Source organism: Conger conger, chromosome 3, assembly GCF_963514075.1.
Source record: "Conger conger chromosome 3, fConCon1.1, whole genome shotgun sequence".
NCBI classification, from domain to species: domain Eukaryota; kingdom Metazoa; phylum Chordata; class Actinopteri; order Anguilliformes; family Congridae; genus Conger; species Conger conger.
This window is the reverse complement of record NC_083762.1, coordinates 79,169,309-79,193,967: the sequence shown is the minus strand read 5'-3', so window position 1 is coordinate 79,193,967 and position 24,659 is coordinate 79,169,309. Positions and strand designations below refer to the sequence as shown.

General features: G+C 44.1%; 1 protein-coding gene across 1 annotated transcript; it reads right to left on the bottom strand.

Annotated features, from left to right (window-relative positions):
• Positions 1–6,221: 6,221 nt before the first annotated feature.
• LOC133123657 (uncharacterized) lies at positions 6,222–12,423 on the bottom strand. Its single transcript, XM_061234136.1, has 5 exons — positions 12,069–12,423; positions 10,114–10,443; positions 9,762–9,886; positions 7,737–7,803; positions 6,222–6,415 (listed from the first exon to the last, which is right to left on the bottom strand). Exons 1-5 carry the CDS (start codon positions 12,280–12,282, stop codon positions 6,222–6,224), a joined length of 930 nt encoding a protein of 309 aa, XP_061090120.1. The 5' UTR covers positions 12,283–12,423.
• Between the last annotated feature and the right edge of the window lie 12,236 nt (positions 12,424–24,659).

The window sequence follows — 24,659 nt, the reverse complement described above, 5'->3', positions numbered from 1 at the left end:
AGAGGGCGTCGGGTTTAGTGTTTTTGGAACCGGGACGGTAGGTCAGCGTAAACGAAAAACGCGCAAAAAATAGGGCCCAGCGGGCCTGCCGCGAGTTCCGTGTCTTGGCCGACTGTATGTACTCTAGATTCTTGTGGTCAGTCCATACAGTGAATGGGTGCTCCGCCCCCTCCAGCCAGTGACGCCACTCCTCCAGAGCTAACTTGACCGCCAGCAGTTCCCCGTCTCCCACGTCATAATTTCTCTCGGTCTGGGACAAGGACCGAGAAAAAAACGCACAGGGGTGCACTTTTTGGTCTAGAGGGGACCGTTGGGATAGAACAGCGCCCACCCCCAGCTCGGAGGCATCCACCTCCACAATAAATGGGCGCGAAGGATCTGGAGTTATTAAAATAGGTTCCGTGCAAAACCTCTCCTTTAGCTCCGCGAACGCCGCTTCCGCACGGGGGTTCCACACAAAGCGCGCTGGAACCGTCTTCTTCGTAACCGCCGTGATGGGCGCGACCACCGTGCTAAAACTTCTGATAAAACGGCGATAAAAATTTGCGAACCCTAAAAACCTCTGAACCTGCTTTATTGACGTGGGCGTAGGCCAGTTCTTAACGGCCGCTACTTTCGTTGGGTCCATCTCAATTCTCCCCTCAGACACAATGAACCCAAGAAAAGACACCGTATTCGCATGGAAAATGCATTTCTCCGCCTTGACAAATAGGCGCGCCTCCAAAAGACGCGTGAGGACCTGGGTCACGTGCTGAATGTGTTCGGTGTGATTGTTGGAGAAAATTAAAATATCGTCCAGGTAGACGAACACAAATCTCTCCAACGTCTCCCTGAGCACATCATTTACCAGTGCCTGAAATACTGCAGGGGCGTTAGTAAGACCGAACGGCATAACTAGATATTCGTAATGCCCGGTGTGGGTATTGAACGCTGTTTTCCACTCATCGCCCTCGCGTATGCGTACAAGATTGTACGCATTACGGAGGTCGAGTTTGGTAAAAACAGATGCAGATTGCAGGCGCTCGAACGCGGAGTTCATTAGCGGTAGGGGATACCTATTTTTAATGGTTATAGTATTTAACCCTCTATAGTCTATGCAAGGTCTCAGGCCCCCGTCCTTTTTTCTCACAAAAAAGAACCCGGCCCCCGCTGGTGATGTAGATGGTCTAATAAATCCATTAGCTAATGCATCGCAAATGTATTCGTTCATGGCCTTGCTTTCCGGTGCTGACAACGAATACAGCGACCCCCTAGGTGGCGACGTTCCAGGGAATAACTCGATGGCACAGTCATAGGGTCGGTGCGGGGGTAACGTAGTGGCTCGCTGTTTGCTAAACACCTCCGCTACCTCCCTATATTCCCTGGGAACGTTCTGCGGAAGAGGAAACGTAACAGCCCCTATCATCCGCCCCTCCTCTCCACTGTCAGAGTCCTGCAAGCTTCCCTCAGAGTCCCGGTCAGTGACGTCACTGATCTCCCCCTCGTCTACGGGAGGACTCCAGTCACAGACGGAGTCCCACTCCAGACTCTCCGCCTGCGCATCTGACACCTGAGAACTAGCCCGAGGGCTGGGGAACCCCCTAGCCTCCTCCTCGTCCCCCTCAGAGTTTATATCGGTCTCTACGGGTGGGGCTGCGGGAGTGTGCGTCTGCTCAGAGTGATTGGCGCACTGCGGACCCCACCGGGACACCGGATTGCTCCGGTCTCCCCAGTTTATTCGGGGTTGATGTTTTACTAGCCACCCGTGACCTAGTACAATAGGGTACACCGGAGACTCCACCAAAAAAAAATAAATGCGCTCCCGGTGCCCCAGAAACGGAATCCGCATTACCACCCACTCAGTAATCTGACGCACAACCCCGGACCCCAACGGGCGACCGTCCAGCGCCGTGATGGATTGGGGCTGTGGCAAAGACCGAACCGGCAGGCTCTGGTGTCTTGCCCACTGTCGGTCGATAAAATTGTCAACTGCCCCGGAATCAATAAAGGCGTTTGCCCGAGCCTCACCCCCCTTCCACGTCAAGTTGACGGGGAGAAACGTGCGAAAGCTAATACCTCTTACCAGTCCCACTAGTGACTTTCGCTCCACTAGTGGGACTGCGCTTTTCCCTTCAGGTCGGGGCAGTTTCTAATTAGATGCCCCGGTCGCCTACAAAAGAAACACAATCCCTCTTTCCAGGGACGTTTCTTAGGGCGCACCAGAGTAGCGCTGTCCACCTGCATAGGTACCTCCCCTGTGTGTGTGTCTTGTGCCCCCACGGTACTGACAGCCTTGCCTGGAGGAAGCGGAATGGGCCAGTTGGACCGACCTCCCCTGCCCACTCTCTCCCTCTCCCGTTCACGGACCCGGTTGTCAATGCGGATAGCCGCGGATATTAGCGCACCTAAACTCCCCGGTGGCTCCATGGTAGCCAGGGCATCCCGGACTGGGTCAGATAATGCGCTAGTGAACAAGGTTATGAGTGGGTCGTCCGCCCACCCTGTCTCACCTGCCAGAGCCTGAAATTCGACAGAAAACTCGGCAACACTCCGGGCACCCTGCTTTATCCATGTCAACCGAGATGCCGCCTCTCTACCCGTGACATCGTGGTCGAATACACGCGTCATCTCCTGCATTAGGAGCTGGGAGTCACTCATGAGGGGAGCCTGACCGCGAATCAACGGGTCTGCCCAGGCCAGAGCCGTCCCCGTCAATAGAGCCAGAATGAACGCGACCCGAGCATCCTCTGTGGTGAAACGTGAGGGTTGAGATTTAAAAAAAATTAGGCACTGGGAGAGGAACCCCCTACATTTCCCTGCCTCTCCACCATACCGCAAAGGGAGCTGGAGCTTGGGCTCCCTAACCACCGGTGTAATGGGTTGATAAGTAGGGGGGGAACGGGACGATTGGGAGGTGTCAGAGATGGGTGCAGGTGTAGGAGAAGACCGAAACTCGCTGGCTAATTGCCGGAACGTCTCGGCGAGTCCGAACAATACCTCCTGCTGTTGGTCTAACCTAGTTAATATCTCCTCCTGCCGTTGAAATACCCTGGTTTGCTGCTCGGCAGTGGCAGTTTGTTGTGCACGCAACACTAGTAACTCCTGCTCCTGCCTAACTAGAGCAGCCTGCTGGGCGGATACAACCGCCTCCAGAGGAGAATCCCCTCCCACACTAGTCGCTGGCCTCTCCATGCTGGCTTCGGTGTTCTGTGAGGTTGAGGAGGTGCGGAGAGCCAGGTGCGACTAAGGGGGTGACCCCTTGTAAGCGGACCCACAAACGAGCCCGCCACTAAGACCCCGGGGGGGTAGAGGAGACAGCACTGTACACGGAGACAACTCCGCACAAATAAAAGAAAGAGCCCCAAATAACGGCTCAGGAAATAAAAACTACCCTCCAAAACCAGGGCGAAAATCACAAACGAAAAATGAGTGCGTAAAGGCTAGCACTACTGCCCCGGACCGGGGAAAACCCAAAATAAAAGTACAACCCAGTATAAAAGACTGGGCTAACGAAAATAAAGACTCAGGAGTCGCAGCTCCGAAAAAACACACAAACCAAAATACAAAATACCGGGGACAACGTCCCTCACCCACGGACTCACACGAGCCGAAAACAAAACGAAACAAAGAACCAAAGAACCTACAGGAAGGCGGCTGCAGTGTACACACACTAACGTGCAGACCCCTTCCTTACCTTTTCTGAATACTGAACCAGCACAATACCGGACTCGAATGCTGAGTCTTACCATGTGCTAATACCGGCTAGGTGGCAGAGCGAACAGTGACACCGAAGCGAAGACTGCGGGGAAATGCGGGCTTTAAGTACCTTCAGGAGGTAGACATCACGTAAGCACTAATGACCATCAGGTGAAAGTAATAAGTCCCCTGATGGCCACAACCAGTACTACCTCCAACCCTGACAGTGTACATAACAATATTAAAGACTTTATAAGTCATAATTTCATATAATGCCATACTTTAAAAGTCAGAGTAACTGTCTGGAATCTGCGGAAGCATTTCACTGAAAGGCAGAGAGGATCCGGGCTGGCCAGGACTCAAACCCAGAACCTGCTTCTTCCAGGACTCAAACCCAGAACCTGCTTCTTCCAGGACTCAAACCCAGAACCTGCTTCTTCCAGGACTCAAACCCAGAACCTGCTTCTTCCAGGACTCAAACCCAGAACCAGCTTCTTCCAGGACTCAAACCCAGAACCTGCTTCTTCCAGGACTCAAACCCAGAACCTGCTTCTTCCAGGACTCAAACCCAGAACCTGCTTCTTCCAGGACTCAAACCCAGAACCTGCTTCTTCCAGGACTCAAACCCAGAACCTGCTTCTTCCAGGAATCAGTGCTAACCACTGTACCACCATGCCCACTCATATGACTGTAAGATAGCTTAGCTTTCTGCAGTGCTATAAATTAACTATTTGTCCATTACGATTTTGTTCAGTTATTGTAGGATTTATACAGTATATTAATAAGTACATGAATAAATGATTGAGGCAGAAAGGGAGACTCACCCTCAGCTGAAAGTGTGTGACAGTATCTCAATATCCAGAGTAGGGTCCACCACTGTACCCTCCCCATGGCTTCTGCCCTACACAGCCCTTGTGGTTACGAGTGTCTAACTTCTGCCCTACACAGCCCTCTTTACTGGTGTCTAGCCTTTCTACAAGGTATTTGAACATGAAATGGCTCAAGAAAGAGGAAGTACCAACCACTGTGGTTAAGCTATGTTATGCAACAGCTTGCACAAGTTTGCTGGAAAGTTCTGTGGCACCTCAGTACTCATCTCCGGTTCTGTTCATGGCTGTGCTCAGCACTGTGACCGTGTCTGTTATTCATCTCCGGTTCTGTTCATGGCTGTGCTCAGCACTGTGACTGTGTCTGTTGAAGCACAAAGACCTGCCATTTAATCTGTTAACTACAGGTCACCACATGATGTTCTATTTTGTGAACAGATGTAATATTTTAAAATTATTGTCTGCATGTTTTTCATACAGAAGCAGGCGGACTCTTCTGATCCAGATGTCTGTGTATCCAGGGAAAACCAAAGGCAGCCAATGAGTTATTACCTTCGAATCATGATTGATTCTCATGCCATCACATTAATGGCATTTTGCAGATGCTCTTATCCAGAGTGATGTACAGTTAATTAGACTAAGCAGGAGACAAGAACAGCTGTCCGTATCTTATTGGGGCTACACAGGGGATTGAACCACCGACCTTGCGGGTCCCAGTCATGTACCTTACCCACTATGCTACAGGCCGCCCGAATTCTCAACATGCGGATTAAATAAAGAGGAAATACAGAAAAGTTAAAACTGTCAATACATAGATGTATTAGATACTGTTTCACCACTGAAGCCGTGAAATTTCACATGAATGCATCATGACTTATGAAGATTCTTATCCGACATCCTGCTTGACAAGTTGGGTAAAAGCAAGCAAAAGCACTCTGAAACCCACTGAGTCTGTGTACAAACAAGCTCTGAAGGCCCTGGACAGAGAGACAAACAATCATCACCACTCCTCTGTCCTAAGAAGACACAACTGGCTGAGCTGGGAGAACACTATAAAAAGTGCAGACGTGTGTCTTGTTCATGAAATTATAAATGGTCTGGCCCACTCCCACTCACTATCTTATGAATAAAAAGCCATTCGAGCTATTGTTTTATTGGACTGTTTCTAGGACAGTGTTCAAGAACTGCATTGCTGTCAATGACCAGAAGTGTTAGTCCAAAGTTCAGGAATATAATGTAATAAAATATAATGTAATAATATAAAGCTTTATTTATATAAACCTTTCATACATAAAATGTAGCTCAAAGGGCTTCATGTTAAGGCAATAATAGAATTACAAAGACATCACATTGTAGATGAAATAATACAAAAATAAAATCATAAGCACGGTGATTGTGGAAATATATTGTGGTGACCCATGGGGTGAAAGAGGAAGAGAGAGCAAAAAATAGGTAAACCAAAAAAAAAAAATTATTAATTTTTTCTAAGTGCCTTCAGGGCATAATTCAATAGTCCCAACAGCAAAAAAAAAGTCACCGGCCAAAAAGATTAGGAACACCGGCGCTCTGGGATTCACGTGACGCTGTTGGCCCATCGTTATTAGTGGCGGGACTGTCCAATCCTCGCCTTCCCTGGCCTCGAAAGGCCCGCTTCTCCGCCTTGTCGCCCGTCTTTCTAACAGCGGTTTATCCCACGTGCTGGCTCGGCGTCTTTCTCCCTTAGTACTCAGCCCCGCTCTGTCCTCGCGCCCGGCCTTTTGTAGGGCGTCTCTCTCCCTCTTGAACGCAGTCCAGCTGCGCCTGTCCAATCAGAGACGGTTCGTATTGAGTGCCCGCATTCCCCACGCGCCTCTCCCCGTTGTTGCCGGCCTTGGTGCTGATTCTCCTGGCCGGGCTCTCTCCAAGGTGCTGACCTGTTAAATACGATCTAGGGAAATACACGTTATTAATTATTTTCCCTAGCTCTTGGCGTCGGCGCACGGGTCGTTCCACTCCCGTGGTGTACCGATCCCTGATCGGGCCGCCACAATATGAACATGCTGATTACATAATTATGCTCTTACTCCTTAAAGGCTTCAAAGAAAATCTACCATGGCTGATGCTCTGTGCAGCCCTTGTTACTGGTGTCTAGCCTTTCTACAAGGTACTCTTTACAGGAAATGGCTGAAAATGGAGAAAGTACAAACTGTTTTCGCAAAGCTATTGAGAGAGGTGTGGTGACAGCACCCACAGCAGGTAGAGGGCAGGGGGAATGATAATGTTGGCCTGCAGTCACAGCAGTGATACTAATGATAATCATAATAATAATACACAAATCACCACAACAACAACAACAACAACAACAACCAACACATTGCCCTTGTGATGCAAAGGAACAGAAAAACCAATAGAAAATAAATCCTGATGTCATGTTTTATTTAGAAAATGTACAGAATATGCAGAGCTATTTCACCTAGGGGAAAATAAACTCACAAAACCATCAAGAGAAACATTAAAAAAATGTGGGATTTTACATTTCCAAAATATAACAAAAAATATTTAAAAAACAATACATCAAAAATTCAAATCTACAAACAATCTTTTTTTCAATGATATTTTTCAAGAGATGTAATCTACAGCCAGTAAAGTACAGGCCCGGACTTGTGTAATGTTGCTCTGTAACAATGCGCTTTGTAAAAATCACTACAGAAAGAAAACACTATTTTCTTAAACGAACAGTATAATCAGAATCTCATTGAGCATACACAGGAAGGTTGTTTTTAATCACTCATCAATACTTTAGGTGTACAGGAGGTATGACACCATGAAACAGGAGAGACGACACAATTCTGCTGGTTCCTGCAGATCAGTGAGTCAGCTGCAGGCTGTAGCCCTTTAGCTAAGGATGTGGGGAAGGGGAGATGGTTATGTCTGTTTTACTTTTGACAAGCACTGATATTGATTCTATGAACTGAAAATATTTTGCACTTTGCCCATTATGTCTTATTAAAACTTCTTAAAATGAGTTTATCCTTCATATCGCTGCCTTTCTGGAGAGTTTGTTGTGATACTGGAGTGTGAGTTCCTTTGTCGCTCATTAAGTTGTGTTGGCAGCCGAGGTACACTTCCTCTGTGGTTTGCATTGAACGAACTTTGAGTTTAATTTAATCTTGCGAGTATGTCCAGATCACTCTGCACAGCTTAGAGACTTATCTGTGTGCGTCAGTGAGAGCTGTACGTTGGAGGGAGGCTCACCATTGCATTGGTCCTGCAGGGCTTTGCTGCTCTGGTCACTCCTCAGGCTGGGCTGACTCAGGTTCACCTGCAACAGTGGAAATTTAAAACTGTTCAGTCTTTATCAGACACCGTTGATGGTGAAATCAGTGGAAATTTAAAACTGTTCAGTCTTTATCTGACATCATTGATGGTGTGATCAATGGAAATGGGAAACTGTTCAGTCTTTATGAAACACCGTTGATAGTGAAATCAGTGGAAATTTCAAACTGTTCAGATTTTATCAGACACCGTTGATGGTGAAATCAATGGAAATGGGAATCTGTTCAGTCATTATCAGACACCATTGATGGTGAAATCTGGAAGTGGTTTCTTTGGCTGAAGTTACAGGGCAGCTCAGTGGTGCAGTGGATAGCACTGTCATCCCACAGCATGGTCTCTTTGATGTTGTGTGTGGAGTTTTTGGCATTTTCTCCCTGTGTCTGCGTGGGTTTCCTCCCACAACTACCACTTGGAGGTTAGGTTCATTCTTAGCGAGTCTTAAATTAGACTTTGAGCCAATCTGTAGATGTTTGTAAACTTAAGAAGAAAAGGGTCTGAGTTTAGCCTATGTCCAGTGATAAGATACTTTGAACAGCTGGTTTCAGGGCCATGGTCCCCTGTCTTCCTTCAAAGCTGAAAGATGTTGAGCGCTTGGCTGTTGTGTCCCAGTGCGAGTGTCCTTACTTGCTTGGCGTCTCGTCCAGGACCAGTACCACCTCAGAACCAATAGCATCCCCAGGGTGGCCAGCGCTACAATCACCACCCTGACCACTGTCTCAGTGCTCCACCCTGTGTGAGAGGGAACATGGGGTTAGTGTGTCTGATGTAGTCTGTTCTCAGATTCAGTGTGTCTGATGTAGTCTATTCTTAGATTCAGTGTGTCTAATGTAGTCTGTTCTCAGATTCAGTGTGTGTGATGTAATCTGTCCTAAGAACCAATGTGTGTGATGTAATCTGTTCTAAGAACCAATGTGTCTGATGCAGTCTGTTCTCGGATTCAGTGTGTCTGATGTAGTCTGTTCTCAGATTCAATGTGTCTGAGGTTGTCTGTTCTCAGATTCTGTGTGTCTGATGTAGGCTGTTCTCAGATTCAGTATGTCTGATGTAGTCTGTTCTCAGATTCAGTGTATCTGATGTATTCTGTTCTAAGAACCAATGTGTGTGATGTAGTCTGTTCTCAGATTCAGTGTGTCTGATGTAGTCTGTTCTCAGATTCAGTGTGTCTGATGTAGTCTGTTCTCAGATTCAGTGTGTCTGATGTAGTCTGTTTTCAGATTCAATGTGTCTGAGGTTGTCTGTTCTCAGATTCAGTGTGTCTGATGTAGGCTGTTCTCAGATTCAATATGTCTGATTTAGTCTGTACTCAGATTCAGTGTGTGTGATGTAATCTGTTCTCAGATTCAGTGTGTCTGTTGTAGGCTGTTCTCAGATTCAGTGTGTCTGATGTAGTCTGTTCTCAGATTCAGTGTGTGTGATGTAATCTGTTCTAAGAACCAATGTGTCTGATGTAGTCTGTTCTCGGATTCAGTGTGTCTGATGTAGTCTGTTCTCAGATTCAATGTGTCTGAGGTTGTCTGTTCTCAGATTCAGTGTATCTGATGTAGGCTGTTCTCAGATTCAGTGTGTCTGATGTAGGCTGTTCTCAGATTCAGTGTGTCTGATGTAGTCTGTTCTCAGATTAAAACTGCTGTATGTTAAGACCAGTTTAAGCATGAGACCGCCATGTTGCTCATGTTGACTCCCCATGATAAAAGCTGTGCAGTGCGTGAGGAGGGTGTGGTTGGAAGGTGTTGCTGTTAGTGGGAACAGAGGCCTAACCCATCCCTATGGCTGGAGGATTGTACCTTGCTTGATGGGCAGTGTGAGGTGCAGGGGGACCTGTGCTCTGAGCACGCTCCCTGTGAACACCACACAGGCCCAGTGTAGCTGGTCTTCAGTGAGGCTGGGCAGGGTGAGGCTGAGCATCATTTTTGGGGGTCTCTCTGTCAGGACCTCCTGTTTTACGAGCTCCCCCCTGCCCCCCTTCATCGGGGGCCAGGCCAAGGTCACAGATTCGATCACCTGCGATATCTCACAGTTCAGCACAACTGGCTGATTCCTGGACAGACCACCAGGGGGCTCTGCTGAGACTGAGAGAAAGCACATTGACATGGATAATTTATTAATTATTTTATTTGTTCATTTATTTGTCAAAAAATAATATTTATGCAGATAGCTTCCATTACTACCAATGTTGCTTACCATTTGTCAGTCACACAAATGTAACAATACGGAATTAAATAAGCATCATGTTAAATATACTGTTATTTATTTACTTCTGTAAATCACGTAAACTAAATGTGAACTGCAAACTTACCCTGAATAGTTACCAGAGTTACTGCAGCCGGCACGTGTCTGTCATAATAACAGGTGTACATTCCACTGTCTCCAAACTTCACTGGTGAGATTCTCAGAGGAAACTTGTACCCATCAAAGACATCAGATGAGACTCTCTCTTTATCCATCTCCGTGGAAATTGAAGCCTTCTCGTGTTTAACAGCTGAGGCCACAGGGATTTCTAGTGTCTCAGACACTGGCACCCAAGACCAGGAGGCTTTTGTGTATGAGATCAGAGAATGGCAGATTAGCACCTCCTCACTGCTGTTCAGACTCCCTCTGTACAGAGTGTCATGTGTTACAAATGTTCCTGAAGAATGAACAGAGAACAATGATAGAATTACTTTTTGTACAGTAAGCACATTTGCTACTGCTACAGGTCGTGAGTGAAAAAAAAAACTGAGGTGAAAGTCAGGTAGCCCACAGAGATGGTGGAAGAGGAAAGTCTCAGGCCTCATTACAGAATGGCTCATGAAAAATATTATAGCCATGCAAGCAACAATTACAGCCCGCCCAGCAGATCTGTCTCCAAACATGGCATGCTGGCATTATATATTTTCTTAATGCATTGTTTAAGGTGTAAGATCACAAACATGGCAGACCAAATAAATAAATAAATGAATGAATATATGAACTCATAGAGAAATTTATACACTCATTCATTCATTCATCATTCATTCATTCATTCATTCATTCATTCATCATCCATCCATCCATTATCTTAACCCGCTTATCCTGAACAGGGTCGCAGCGGGGCTGGAGCCCATCCCAGCATACATTGGGGCGAAAGGCAGGAATACACCCTGGACAGGTCGCCAGTCCATCGCAAGGCACACACACCATTCACTCACACAGTCATACCCACAAGCAACTTAGATTCTCCAATCAGCCTAACCTGCATGTCTTTGGACTGTGGGAGGAAACCGGAGTACCTGGAGGAAACCCACGCAGACACGGGGAGAATGCTCATTGAGTGTAAAAAGCCCACAGTATATTAGCATCAACAGTAACTGTCATTAATATTGGGTGAGTCGTTCTGTACAGTAGCCTCTACTCTGCATTTGCATTGTGTGCATTTTTTTGCGCACTGCCTTTGTCTCAGATGGAAACATTACATTACATTATTGGCATTTGGCAGACGCTCTTATCCAGAGCGACGTACAACAAATTGCAAAGTGCATACCCATAACCAGGGATAAGTTTGCTGAAAGAGCCTAGAGAGAAGTACAATTTCAACACGCATGCATTTTTTGTAGGAATTTAATATACCCGTTAAAATGTCCATCATTTAAACAAATGCACGTGTTGTGACTTCAGTAGCTATTTTCTTGGAATATCACATGACTATTTATAGCTGCACAATCCCTCACACGTGATGTCACCAATGATCCCCGGACCCCTAACTGACTGGACCCTCCTGTACCCTGGGTACTGCCATCAGCAGTTATGCGCTGTCCTATGGAGTCACAGGCCACAGTACACTGCTGTGGTCCGGATTCAATCTGAGACAGTGGGACTCCTCCATGGACCACAGAATGAGCCACCAACCAGCCCTTCAGCAGCCCAGCCCAACAACTATCTGCTCTGGTGAATGATTACAAACACAAGAGGTCTTGAGTGGAATTTGCACATTTGTGTATTGTGTATTGAAGCTGGTCAAGTCATAAACCATTGTGGTAGTCGTACGAACGACCAAGCACCAGATTTGACAGCCCAGCCCAACTCGTGGTCGCCCACCTGTATACATCACCAGTGGTGTATATCTGAACCATTTTTACATCAAGAAATATGTGTACACAACTACACAGTCTTAAGATGGCTCGGGTCACAGTACTTTGATTTAACTTTAGCCTGAAAACTGTGCTTCACAGTTACTGGTTATGAAAAAAGATAACAATGCTTTTGTAAATGCTCCATAAATGCATAGTAACGTACCCTTGGTGACTTTAAGTTCATTGGGAACGCTCAAAATAAGCGCTCCGTTCCGTCGGAGTGTACAGTCATAGGTTCCCTCACTGTGTTGGTCAACACTGTGGATGATGATGTGGGCAGTGTTGTTGTAGATCAGCGTTGTGTTAGCAGTGGGTTCTCTGTCCCGTTCCCAGGCCAGTGTAGCTGAATCTGGAAGGTGGGATACCTCACAGCTCATGGTCACATCAGATCCTTCACGTTCTGTGTGCCAGTGTGATGGTTTCACTGCAGAAGCAAAGAGCAATTGATGCTGAGAGCTTTCTAAACCTTTTCCTCAAGAAGCCAAAAGAAAATAAATTTTACCACTGTCCAAATACTTACATGCTGCACTGCATGTAGCATCAAAAATGCATCATGCATATCAAGATATCCTATTTCCATTGGACTGGATAGTTATTATACGAGCGTTTCTGTATCGTCCGTCATAAGATGTCCACTCCCAGATGAATTCTGTCCCTTTGAGCTAAGGGGCTTGTAGAGAGACCTCCTGATCCTCCCCACAAATGAAGTATGTGTACTGCACCAACACTACAGAAAGAGATACATAGCAAAGGCACAGAAATGAAGTATTTGTACTGCACCAACACTGCAGAAAGAGAAACATAGCTAAGGCACAGATCCAACTGCTTCATGATAATATTTAATTTCAGTGTGGAGTTAAATTGCAGTTACTTTATTAAACCCATGTGATTAGACCCAAGTTAATCTGATATAGGAGTATAAATAGACATACAAAATGAATCCTATACAAATATATGAGCTAAATTATTTGTAGAAGATTCCATATCACCTGAAATGAAACTCTTCAGGTAAATACAGCCCTTCATGTAAACCTGGCAACTGGAAAGTAGAACTGTTTGCAGTGATCATAAATGCGTACTTTGAGCCTCTGTAAACTTGCACCATTGTGGGTCATGTATGGAATACTTGTAGACCTCTAGATCATCTGTGTTACTGCAACTTCACAAATTTTGTACGTCATTGCATGGAGTGTACATAACAATATTAAAGACTTTATCAGTCATAATTTCATATAATTCCATATTTTAAAAGTCAGAGTAACTGCCTGGAATCAGCAGAAGCACTGTATTGCTTCCTTTTGAAGAGACAACTTGCACATTAATAACATGTCTGGCAAATGTGCCAGAGTTATCCAAGGGGGCTAGTTTTCACTAGTAGAGCCTGGGCTATGTGTCTTTCGATTGAGGGAGGAAACCGGAGTACCCAGAGGAAGCCCATGTGAACACGAGGAGAACATGCACACAGAACTCCACACAGAGAGGATCTGGGCTGGCCAGGACTCAAACCCAGAACCTGCTTCTTCCAGGACTCAAACCCAGAACCTGCTTCTTCCAGGACTCAAACCCAGAACCTGCTTCTTCCAGGACTCAAACCCAGAACCTGCTTCTTCCAGGACACAAACCCAGAACCTGCTTATTCCAGGAATCAGTGCTAACCACTGTGCCACCATGCCCACTCATATGACTGTGAGATAGCTTAGCTTTCTGCAGTGCTATAAATGAACTATTTGTCCATTACGATTTTGTTCAGTTCTTGTACATTTGATTACATCCTTGTAGGATTTATACAGTATATTAATAAGCACATAAATGATTGAGGCAGAAAGACAGACTCACCCTCAGCTGAAAGTGTGAGACAGTACGTCAATATCCAGAGTAGGGTCCACCACTGTACCATCCCCATGGCTTCTGCCCTACATAGCCCTTCTTACTGGTGTCTAACTTCTGCACTACACAGCCTTCTTACTGGTGTCTAACTTCTGCCTTACACAGCCTTCTTACTGGTGTCTAACTTCTGCCCTGCACAGCCTTCTTACTGGTGTCTAACTTCTGCCCAACACAGCCTTCTTACTGGTCTCTAGCCTTTCTACGAGGTATGTGAACAGGAAATGGCTAAAGAAAGAGGAAGTACCAACCACTTTGGTTAAGTTTGCTGGAAAGTTCTTTGGCACCTCAGTACTCATCTCCAGTTCTGTTCATGGCTGTGCTCAGCACTGTGACCGTGTCTGTTATTCATCTCCGGTTCTGTTCATGGCTGTGCTCAGCACTGTGACCGTGTCTGTTGAAGCACAAAGACCTGCCATTTAACCTGTTAACTACAGGTCATCACATGATGTTCTATTTTGTTAACAGATGTAATATTTTAAAATCATTGTCTGCATGTTTTTCATACAGAAGCAGGCAGACTATTCTGATCCAGATGTCTGTGTATCCAGGGAAAACCAAAGGCAGCCAATGAGTTATTACCTTCGAATCATGATTGATTCTCATTACATCACATTGATGGCATTTGGCAGACGCCCTTATCCAGAGTGACTTACAGTTGATTAGACTAAGCAGGAGACAAGAACAGCTGTGCGTATCTTATTGGGGGTACACGGGGGATTGAACCACCGACCTTGTGGGTCCCAGTCATATACCTTACCCACTATGCTACAGGCCGCCCGGATTCTCAACACTCTGATTAAAAAAAGAGGAAATACAGAAAAGTTAAAACTGTCACATATATGTATTAGATACTGTTTCACCACTGAAGCCGTGAAACTTCACATGAATGCGTCATGACGTGTGAAGATTCTCATCCGACATCCTGCTTGACAAGTTGGGTAAAAGCAAGCAAAAGCACTCTGAAACCCACTGAGTCTGTGTACAAACAAGCTCTGAAGGCCCTGGACAGAGAGACAAACAATCATCACCACTCCTCTGTCCTAAGAAGACACAACTGGCTGAGCTGGGAGAACACTATAAAAAGTGCAGACGTGTGTCTTGTTCATGAAATTATAAATGGTCCAGCCCAAAAATTTGAGCTATTGTTTTATTGGACTGTTTCTAGGACAGTGTTGAAGAACTGCATTGCTTTCAATGACCAGAAGTGATTGTTAGATAGACATTCCAAAGTTCAGTAATATAATGTATTATAATATAATATAATATAATATAATATAATATAATATCATATCATATCATATCATATCATATCATATCATATCATATAATATAATAATATAAAGTTTTATTTATATAGACCTTTCATACATAAAATGTAGCTCAAATGGCTTCATATTAAGCCAATAACAGAATTACAAAGACAACACATTGTAGATAAAATAATACAGAAATAAAATAATAAGCACTGTGATTGTGGAAATATATGAACATGCTGATTACATAATTATGATCTTACTCCTTAAAGGCTTCAAAGAAAATCTACCATGGCTGATGCTCTGTGCAGCCCTTGTCACTGGAGTCTAGCCTTTCTACAAGGTACTCTTTACAGGAAATGGCTAAAAATGGAGAACGTACAAACTGTTTTTGCAAAGCTATTGAGAGAGGTGTGGTGACAGCACCCACAGCAGGTAGAGGGCAGGGGGAATGATAATGTTGGCCTGCAGTCACAGCAGTGAAACTAATAATAATAATAATAATAATAATAATAATAATCATAATAATAATCATAATAATAATACACAAATCACAACAACAACAACAACAACAACAACAACAACAACAACAACCAACACATTGCCCTTGTGATGCAAAGGAACAGAAAAACCAATAGAAAATAAATCCTGATCACATGTTTTATTTAGAAAATGTACAGAATATGCAGAGCTATTTCACCTAGGGGAAAATAAACTCACAAAACCATCAAGAGAAACATTTAAAAAATGTGGTGTTTTTCATTTCCCAAATATAACAAAAAATATTTAAAAAACAATACATCAAAAATTCAAATCTACAAACAATCTTTTTTTCAATTATATTTTTCAAGAGATGTAATCTACAGGCAGTAAAGTACAGGCCCGGACTTGTGTAATGTTGCTCTGTAACAATGCGCTTTGTAAAAATCACTACAGAAAGAAAACACTATTTTCTTAAACGAACAGTATAATCAGAATCTCATTGAGCATACACAGGAAGGTTGTTTTTAATCACTCATCAATACTTTAGGTGTACAGGAGGTATGACACCATGAAACAGGAGAGACGACACAATTCTGCTGGTTCCTGCAGATCAGTGAGTCAGCTGCAGGCTGTAGCCCTTTAGCTAAGGATGTGGGGAAGGGGAGATGGTTATGTCTGTTTTACTTTTGACAAGCACTGATATTGATTCTATGAACTGAAAATATTTTGCACGTTGCCCATTATGTCTTATTACAACTTCTTAAAATGAGTTTATCCTTCATATCGCTGCCTTTCTGGAGAGTTTTGTTGTGATACTGGAGTGTGAGTTCCTTTGTCGCTCATTAAGTTGTGTTGGCAGCCGAGGTACACTTCCTCTGTGGTTTGCATTGCAGGTACTTTGAGTTTAATTTAATCTTGCGAGTGTGTCCAGATCACTCTGCACAGCTTAGAGACTAATCTGTGTGCGTCAGTGAGAGCTGTACGTTGGAGGGAGGCTCACCATTGCATTGGTCCTGCAGGGCTTTGCTGCTCTGGTCACTCCTCAGGCTGGGCTGACTCAGGTTCACCTGCAACAGTGGAAATTTAAAACTGTTCAGTCTTTATCAGACACCGTTGATGGTGAAATCAGTGGAAATTTAAAACTGTTCAGTCTTTATCAGACTCCGTTGATGGTGAAATCTGGAAGTGGTTTCTTTGGCTTAAGTTACGGGCAGCACAGTGGTTAGACTTAAATTAGACTTTGAGCCAATCTGTAGGTGTTTGTAAACTTAAGAAGAAAAGGGTCTGAGTTTAGCCTATGTCCAGTGATAAGATACTTTGAACAGTTGGTTTCAGGGCCATGGTCCCCTGTCTTCCTTCAAAGCTGAAAGATGTTGAGCGCTTGGCTGTTGTGTCCCAGTGCGAGTGTCCTTACTTGCTTGGCGTCTCGTCCATAACCAGTACCACCTCAGAACCAATAGCATCCCCAGGGTGGCCAGCGCTACAATCACCACCCTGACCACTGTCTCAGTGCTCCACCCTGTGTGAGAGGGAACATGGGGTTAGTGTGTCTGATGTAGTCTGTTCTCAGATTCAGTGTGTCTGATGTAGTCTGTTCTCAGATTCAGTGTGTCTGATGTAGTCTGTTCTCAGATTCAGTGTGTCTGATGTAGTCTGTTCTCAGATTCAGTGTCTCTGATGTAGTCTGTTCTCAGATTCAGTGTGTCTGATGTAGTCTGTTTTCAGATTCAGTGTGTCTGATGTAGGCTGTTCTCAGATTCAGTGTGTCTGATGTATTCTGTTCTCAGATTCAGTGTGTCTGATGTAGTCTGTTCTCAGATTCAGTGTGTGTGATGTAATCTGTTCTAAGAACCAATGTGTCTGATGTAGTCTGTTCTCGGATTCAGTGTGTATGATGTTGTCTGTTCTCAGATTCAATGTGTCTGAGGTTGTCTGTTCTCAGATTCAGTGTGTCTGATGTAGTCTGTTCTCAGATTCAGTGTGTCTGATGTAGTCTGTTCTCAGATTCAATGTGTCTGAGGTTGTCTGTTCTCAGATTCAGTGTATCTGATGTAGGCTGTTCTCAGATTCAGTGTGTCTGATGTAGTCTGTTCTCAGATTCAAACTGCTGTATCTTAAGACCAGCTTAAGCATGAGACTGCCATGTTGCTCATGTTGACTCCCCATGATAAAAGCTGTGCAGTGCGTGAGGAGGGTGTGGTTGGAAGGTGTTGCTGTAAGTGCGGACAGAGGCCAAACCCATCCCTTTGGTTGGAGGATTGTACCTTGCTTGATGGGCGTTTTTGGCAGTGTGAGGTGCAGGGGGACCTGTGCTCTGAGCACGCTCCCTGTGAACACCACACAGGCCCAGTGTAGCTGGTCTTCAGTGAGGCTGGGCAGGGTGAGGCTGAGCATCAATTTTGGGGGTCTCTCTGTCAGGACCTCCTGTTTTACGAGCTCCCCCTTGCCCCCCTTCATCCGGAGCCAGGCCAGGGTCACAGTGCCAATCACCTGCGATATCTCACAGTTCAGCACAACTGACTGATTCCTGGACAGACCACCAGGGGGCTCTGCTGAGACTGAGAGAAAGCACATCGACATGGATAATTTATTAATTATTTTATTTGTTCATTTATTTGTCAGAAAATAATATTTATGCAGATAGCTTCCATTATTACCAATGTTGCTTACTATTTGTCAGTCACACAAATGTAACAATATGGAATTCAATAAGCATCATGTTAAATATACTGTTATTTATTTACTTCTGTAAATCACGTAAACTAAATGTGAACTGCAAACTTACCCTGAATAGTTACCAGAGTTACTGCAGCCGCCACGTGTCTGTCATAATAACAGGTGTACATTCCACTGTCTCCAAACTTCACTGGTGAGATTCTCAGAGGAAACTTGTACCCATCAAAGACATCAGATGAGACTCTCTCTTTATCCATCTCCGTGGAAATTGAAGCCTTCTCGTGTTTAACAGCTGAGGCCACAGGGATTTCTAGTGTCTCAGACACTGGCACCCAAGACCAGGAGGCTTTTGTGTTTGAGCTCTGATAATGGCAGATTAGCACCGCCTCACTGCTGTTCAGACTCCCTCTGTACAGAGTGTCGTGTGTTACAAATGTTCCTGAAGAATGAACAGAGAACAATGATAGAATTACTTTTTGTACAGTAAGCACATTTGCTACTGCTACAGGTAGTGAGTGAAAAAAAAAAACTCAGGTGAAAGTCAGGTAGCCCACAGAGATGGTGGAAGAGGAAAATCTCAGGCCTCATTACAGAATGGCTCATGAAAAATATTATAGCCATGCAAGCAACAATTACAGCCCGCCCAGCTGATCTGTCTCCAAACATGGCAAGCTGGCATTATATATTTTCTTAATGCATTGTTTAAGGTGTAAGATCACAAACATGGCAGACCAAATAAATAAATAAATGAATGAATATATGAACTCATAGAGCAAATTTATACACTCATTCATTCATTCATCATTCATTCATCCATCCATCCATTATCTGAACCCGCTTATCCTGAACAGGGTCACAGCGGGGCTGGAGCCTATCCCAGCATACATTGGGGCGAAAGGCAGGAATACACCCTGGACAGGTCGCCAGTCCATCGTAGGGCACACACACCATTCACTCACACAGTCATACCCACAAGCAATTTAGATTCTCCAATCAGCCTAACCTGCATGTCTTTGGACTGTGGGAGGAAACCGGAGTACCTGGAGGAAACCCACGCAGACACGGGGAGAACATGCAAACTCCACACAGAGAGGCCCCGGCCGACGGGGTTTCGAAACCTTCGAAGACTTAATTAGTCAAAAAAATAATTCTAATAAATACCTAATAAAATGCTCATTGAGTGTAAAAAGCCCACAGTATATTAGCATCAACAGTAACTGTCATTAATATTGGGTGAGTCGTTCTGTACAGTAGCCTCTACTCTGCATTTGCATTGTGATTTTTGCATTTTTTTGCGCACTGCCTTTGTCTCAGATGGAAACATTACATTACATTATTGGCATTTGGCAGACGCTCTTATCCAGAGCGACATACAACAAATTGCATACCCATAACCAGGGATAAGCTGAAAGAGCCGAGAGGGAAGTACAATTTCAACACGCATGCATTTTTTGTGGGAATTTAATATACCCGTTAAAATGTCCCTCATTTAAACAAATGCACGTGTTGTGACTTCAGTAGCTATTTTCTTGGAATATCACATGACTATTTATAGCTGCACAATCCCTCACACGTGATGTCACCAATGATCCCCGGACCCCTAACTGACTGGACCCTCCTGTACCCTGGGTACTGCCATCAGCAGTTATGCGCTGTCCTATGGAGTCACAGGCCACAGTACACTGCTATGGTCCGGATTCAATCTGAGACAGTGGGACTCCTCCATGGACCACAGAATGAGCCACCAACCAGCCCTTCAGCAGCCCAGCCCAACAACTATCTGCTCTGGTGAATGATTACAAACACAAGAGGTCTTGAGTGGAATTTGCACATTTGTGTATTGTGTATTGAAGCTGGTCAAGTCATCAACCATTGTGGTAGTCGTACGGACGACCAAGCACCAGATTTGGCAGCCCAGCCCAACTCATGGTCGCCCACCTGTATACATCACCAGTGGTGTATATCTGAACCATTTTTACATAAAGAAATATGTGTACACAACTACACAGTCTTAAGATGGCTCGGGTCACAGTACTTTGATTTAACTTTAGCCTGAAAACTGTGCTTCACAGTTACTGGTTATGAAAAAAGATAACAATGCTTTTGTAAATGCTCCATAAATGCATAGTAACGTACCCTTGGTGACTTTAAGTTCATTGGGAACGCTGAAAATAAGCGCTCCGTTCCGTCGGAGTGTACAGTCATAGGTTCCCTCACTGTGTTGGTCAACACTGTGGATGATGATGTGGGCAGTGTTGTTGTAGATCAGCGTTGTGTTAGCAGTGGGTTCTCTGTCCCGTTCCCAGGCCAGTGTAGCTGAATCTGGAAGGTGGGATACCTCACAGCTCATGGTCACATCAGATCCTTCACGTTCTGTGTGCCAGTGTGATGGTTTCACTGCAGAAGCAAAGAGCAATTGATGCAGAGAGCTTTCTAAACCTTTTCCTCAAGAAGCCAAAAGAAAATAATTTTTACCACTGTCCAAATACTTACATACTGCACTGCATGTAGTATCAAAAATGCCTCATGCATATCAAGTTATTATATGCCAAATGCATAAAAGAGCAAATTTACCTTCTACAGCAAACACTTCAGTCTGTGCCAAGTGCACTTTCTCTGGCTTAGTTTGAATGAAAGTAAAAACTCCTGCATTTTCTAACTCTGGTTTCAGAGAAAGGTCGTACTTTCCTTGTTTTGAAATGCGCGGCCCATTAAGATTCCATGAATACTTTCCATTGGACTGCATAGTTATTATACGAGCGTTTCTGTATCGTCCGTCATAAGATGTCCACTCCCAGATGAATTCTGTCCCTTTGGGCTCAGCAGGGGCTTGTAGAGAGCCCAGATCCTCCCCATAAATGAAGTATGTGTACTGCACCAACACTGCAGAAAGAGATACATAGCAAAGGCACAGAAATGAAGTATTTGTACTGCACCAACACTGCAGAAAGAGATACATAGCAAAGGCACAGAAATGAAGTATTTGTACTGCACCAACACTGCAGAAAGAGAAACATAGCTAAGGCACAGATCCAACTGCTTCATGATCATATTTAATTTCAGTGTGGAGTTAAATTGCAGTTACTTTATTAAACCCATGTGATTAGACCCAAGTTAATCTGAAACAGGACTATAAATAGAGATACAAAATTAATCCTATGCAAATATTTGAGCTAAATTATTTGTAGAAGATTCCATGTCACCTGAAATTAAACTCTTCAGGTAAATACAGCCCTTCATGTAAACCTGGCAACTGGAAAGTAGAACTGTTTGCAGTGATCACGAATGCGCATTTTGAGCCTCTGTAAACTTGCACCATTGTGGGTCATGTATGGACTACTTGTAGACCTCTAGACCATCTGTGTTACTGCAACTTCATGAATTTGTACATCATTGCATGGAGTGTACATAACAATATTAAAGACTTTATCACTCATAATTTCATATAATTCCATATTTTAAAAGTCAGAGTAACTGCCTGGAATCAGCAGAAGCATTTCACTGAAAGGCATTATGTTGAAACTTCCTGTATTACTTCCTTTTGAATAGAAAACTTGCACATTAATAACATGTCTGGCAAATGTGCCAGAGTTATCCAAGGGGGCTAGTTTTCACTAGTAGAGCCTGGGCTATGTGTCTTTCGATTGAGGGAGGAAACCGGAGTACCCAGAGGAAGCCCATGTGAACACGAGGAGAACATGCACACAGAACTCCACACAGAGAGGATCTGGGCTGGCCAGGACTCAAACCCAGAACCTGTTTCTTCCAGGACTCAAACCCAGAACCTGCTTCTTCCAGGACTCAAACGCAGAACCTGCTTCTTCCAGGACTCAAACCCAGAACCTGCTTCTTCCAGAACTCAAACCCAGAACCTGCTTCTTCCAGGACACAAACCCAGAACCTGCTTCTTCCAGGAATCAGTGCTAACCACTGTGCCACCATGCCCACTCATATGACTGTAAGATAGCTTAGCTTTCTGCAGTGCTATAAATGAACTATTTGTCCATTACGATTTTGTTCAGTTCTTGTACATTTGATTACATCCTTGTAGGATTTATACAGTATATTAATAAGCACATAAATGATTGAGGCAGAAAGAGAGACTCACCCTCAGCTGAAAGTGTGTGACAGTACGTCAATATCCAGAGTAGGGGCCACCACTGTACGATCCCCATGGCTTCTGCCCTGCACAGCCTTCTTACTGGTGTCTTACTTCTGCACTACACAGCCTCCTTACTGGTGTCTAACTTCTGCCTTACACAGCCTTCTTACTGGTGTCTAACTTCTGCCCTGCACAGCCTTCTTACTGGTGTCTAACTTCTGCCCAACACAGCCTTCTTACTGGTCTCTAGCCTTTCTACAAGGTATGTGAACAGGAAATGGCTAAAGAAAGAGGAAGTACCAACCACTTTGGTTAAGTTTGCTGGAAAGTTCTTTGGCACCTCAGTACTCATCTCCAGTTCTGTTCATGGCTGTGCTCAGCACTGTGACCGTATCTGTTGAAGCACAAAGACCTGCCATTTAACCTGTTAACTACAGGTCACCACATGATGTTCTATTTTGTGAACAGATGTAATATTTTAAAATTATTGTCTGCATGTTTTTCATACAGAATGGTAAATGGTAAATGGCATGCATTTATATAGCACCTTTATCCAAAGCGCTGTACAATTGATGCTTCTCCATCAACCCATTCATACACACACTCACACACCAACGGCGATTGGCTGCCATGCAGGGCCCCGACCAGCTCGTCAGGAGCATTTGGGGGTTAGGTGTCTTGCTCAGGGACACTTCGACACAGCCCGGGCGGGGGATCGAACCGGCAACCCTCCGACTGCCAGACGACTGCTCTTACTGCCTGAGCCATGTCGCCCCCCCCCTTCTGGATCAGAAGCAGGCAGACTCTTCTGATCCAGATGTCTGTGTATCCAGGGAAAACCAAAGGCAGCCAATGAGTTATTACCTTCGAATCATGATTGATTCTCATTACATCACATTGATGGCATTTGGCAGACACTCTTATCCAGAGTGACTTACAGTTGATTAGACTAAGCAGGAGACAAGAACAGCTGTGCGTATCTTATTGGGGGTACACGGGGGATTGAACCACCGACCTTGCCGGTCCCAGTCATATACCTTACCCACTATGCTACAGGCCGCCCGGATTCTCAACACTCTGATTTAAAAAAGAGGAAATACAGAAAAATTAAAACTGTCACATATATGTATTAGATACTGTTTCACCACTGAAGCCATGAAACTTCACATGAATGCGTCGTGACGTGTGAAGATTCTCATCCGACATCCTGCTTGACAAGTTGGGTAAAAGCAAGCAAAAGCACTCTGAAACCCACTGAGTCTGTGTACAAACAAGCCCTGAAGGCCCTGGACAGAGAGACAAACAATCATCACCACTCTTCTGTCCTAAGAAGACACAACTGGCTGAGCTGGGAGAACACTAAAAAAAGTGCAGACGTGTGTCTTGTTCATGAAATTATAAATGGTCTGGCACACTCCCACTCACCACCTTATGAATAAAAATTTGAGCTATTGTTTTATTGGACTGTTTCTAGGACAGTGTTCAAGAACTGCATTGCTTTCAATGACCAGAAGTGATTGTTAGATAGACATTCCAAAGTTCAGTAATATAATATAATATAATATAATATAATATAATATCATATCATATCATATCATATCATATCATATCATATCATATAATATAATAATATAAAGTTTTATTTATATAGACCTTTCATACATAAAATGTAGCTCAAATGGCTTCATATTAAGCCAATAACAGAATTACAAAGACAACACATTGTAGATAAAATAATACAGAAATAAAATAATAAGCACTGTGATTGTGGAAATATATGAACATGCTGATTACATAATTATGATCTTACTCCTTAAAGGCTAAAAAGAAAATCTACCATGGCTGATGCTCTGTGCAGCCCTTGTCACTGGAGTCTAGCCTTTCTACAAGGTACTCTTTACAGGAAATGGCTGAAAATGGAGAACGTACAAACTGTTTTTGCAAAGCTATTGAGAGAGGTGTGGTGACAGCACCCACAGCAGGTAGAGGGCAGGGGGAATGATAATGTTGGCCTGCAGTCACAGCAGTGATACTAATGATATTCATAATAATAATACACAAATCACCACAACAACAACAACAACAACAACAACCAACACATTGCCCTTGTGATGCAAAGGAACAGAAAAACAAATATACATCGTAATGACATGTTTTATTTAGAAAATGTACAGAATATGCAGAGCTATTTCACCTAGGGGAAAATAAACTCACAAAACCATCAAGAGAAACATTTTAAAAATGTGGGATTTTATATTTCCCAAATATAACAAAAAATATTAAAAAAACAATACACCAAAAATTCAAATCTACAAACAATATTTTTTTCAGTGATATTTTTCAAGAGATGTAA

What these genes read in the sequence shown, in the direction of transcription:
- LOC133123657 (XM_061234136.1), bottom strand. Translation starts at nt 12,282, where the DNA reads ATGAGCTGTGAGGTATCCCACCTTCCAGATTCAGCTACACTGGCCTGG. An exon ending in TGAACTTAAAGTCACCAAGG is followed by an intron (nt 10,444 to 12,068) that starts GTACGTTACTAT and finishes TTCATTCTTCAG; the next exon opens with GAACATTTGTAACACATGAC. An exon ending in CCTGCAGGACCAATGCAATG is followed by an intron (nt 6,416 to 7,736) that starts GTGAGCCTCCCT and finishes CGTATTTAACAG; the next exon opens with GTCAGCACCTTGGAGAGAGC.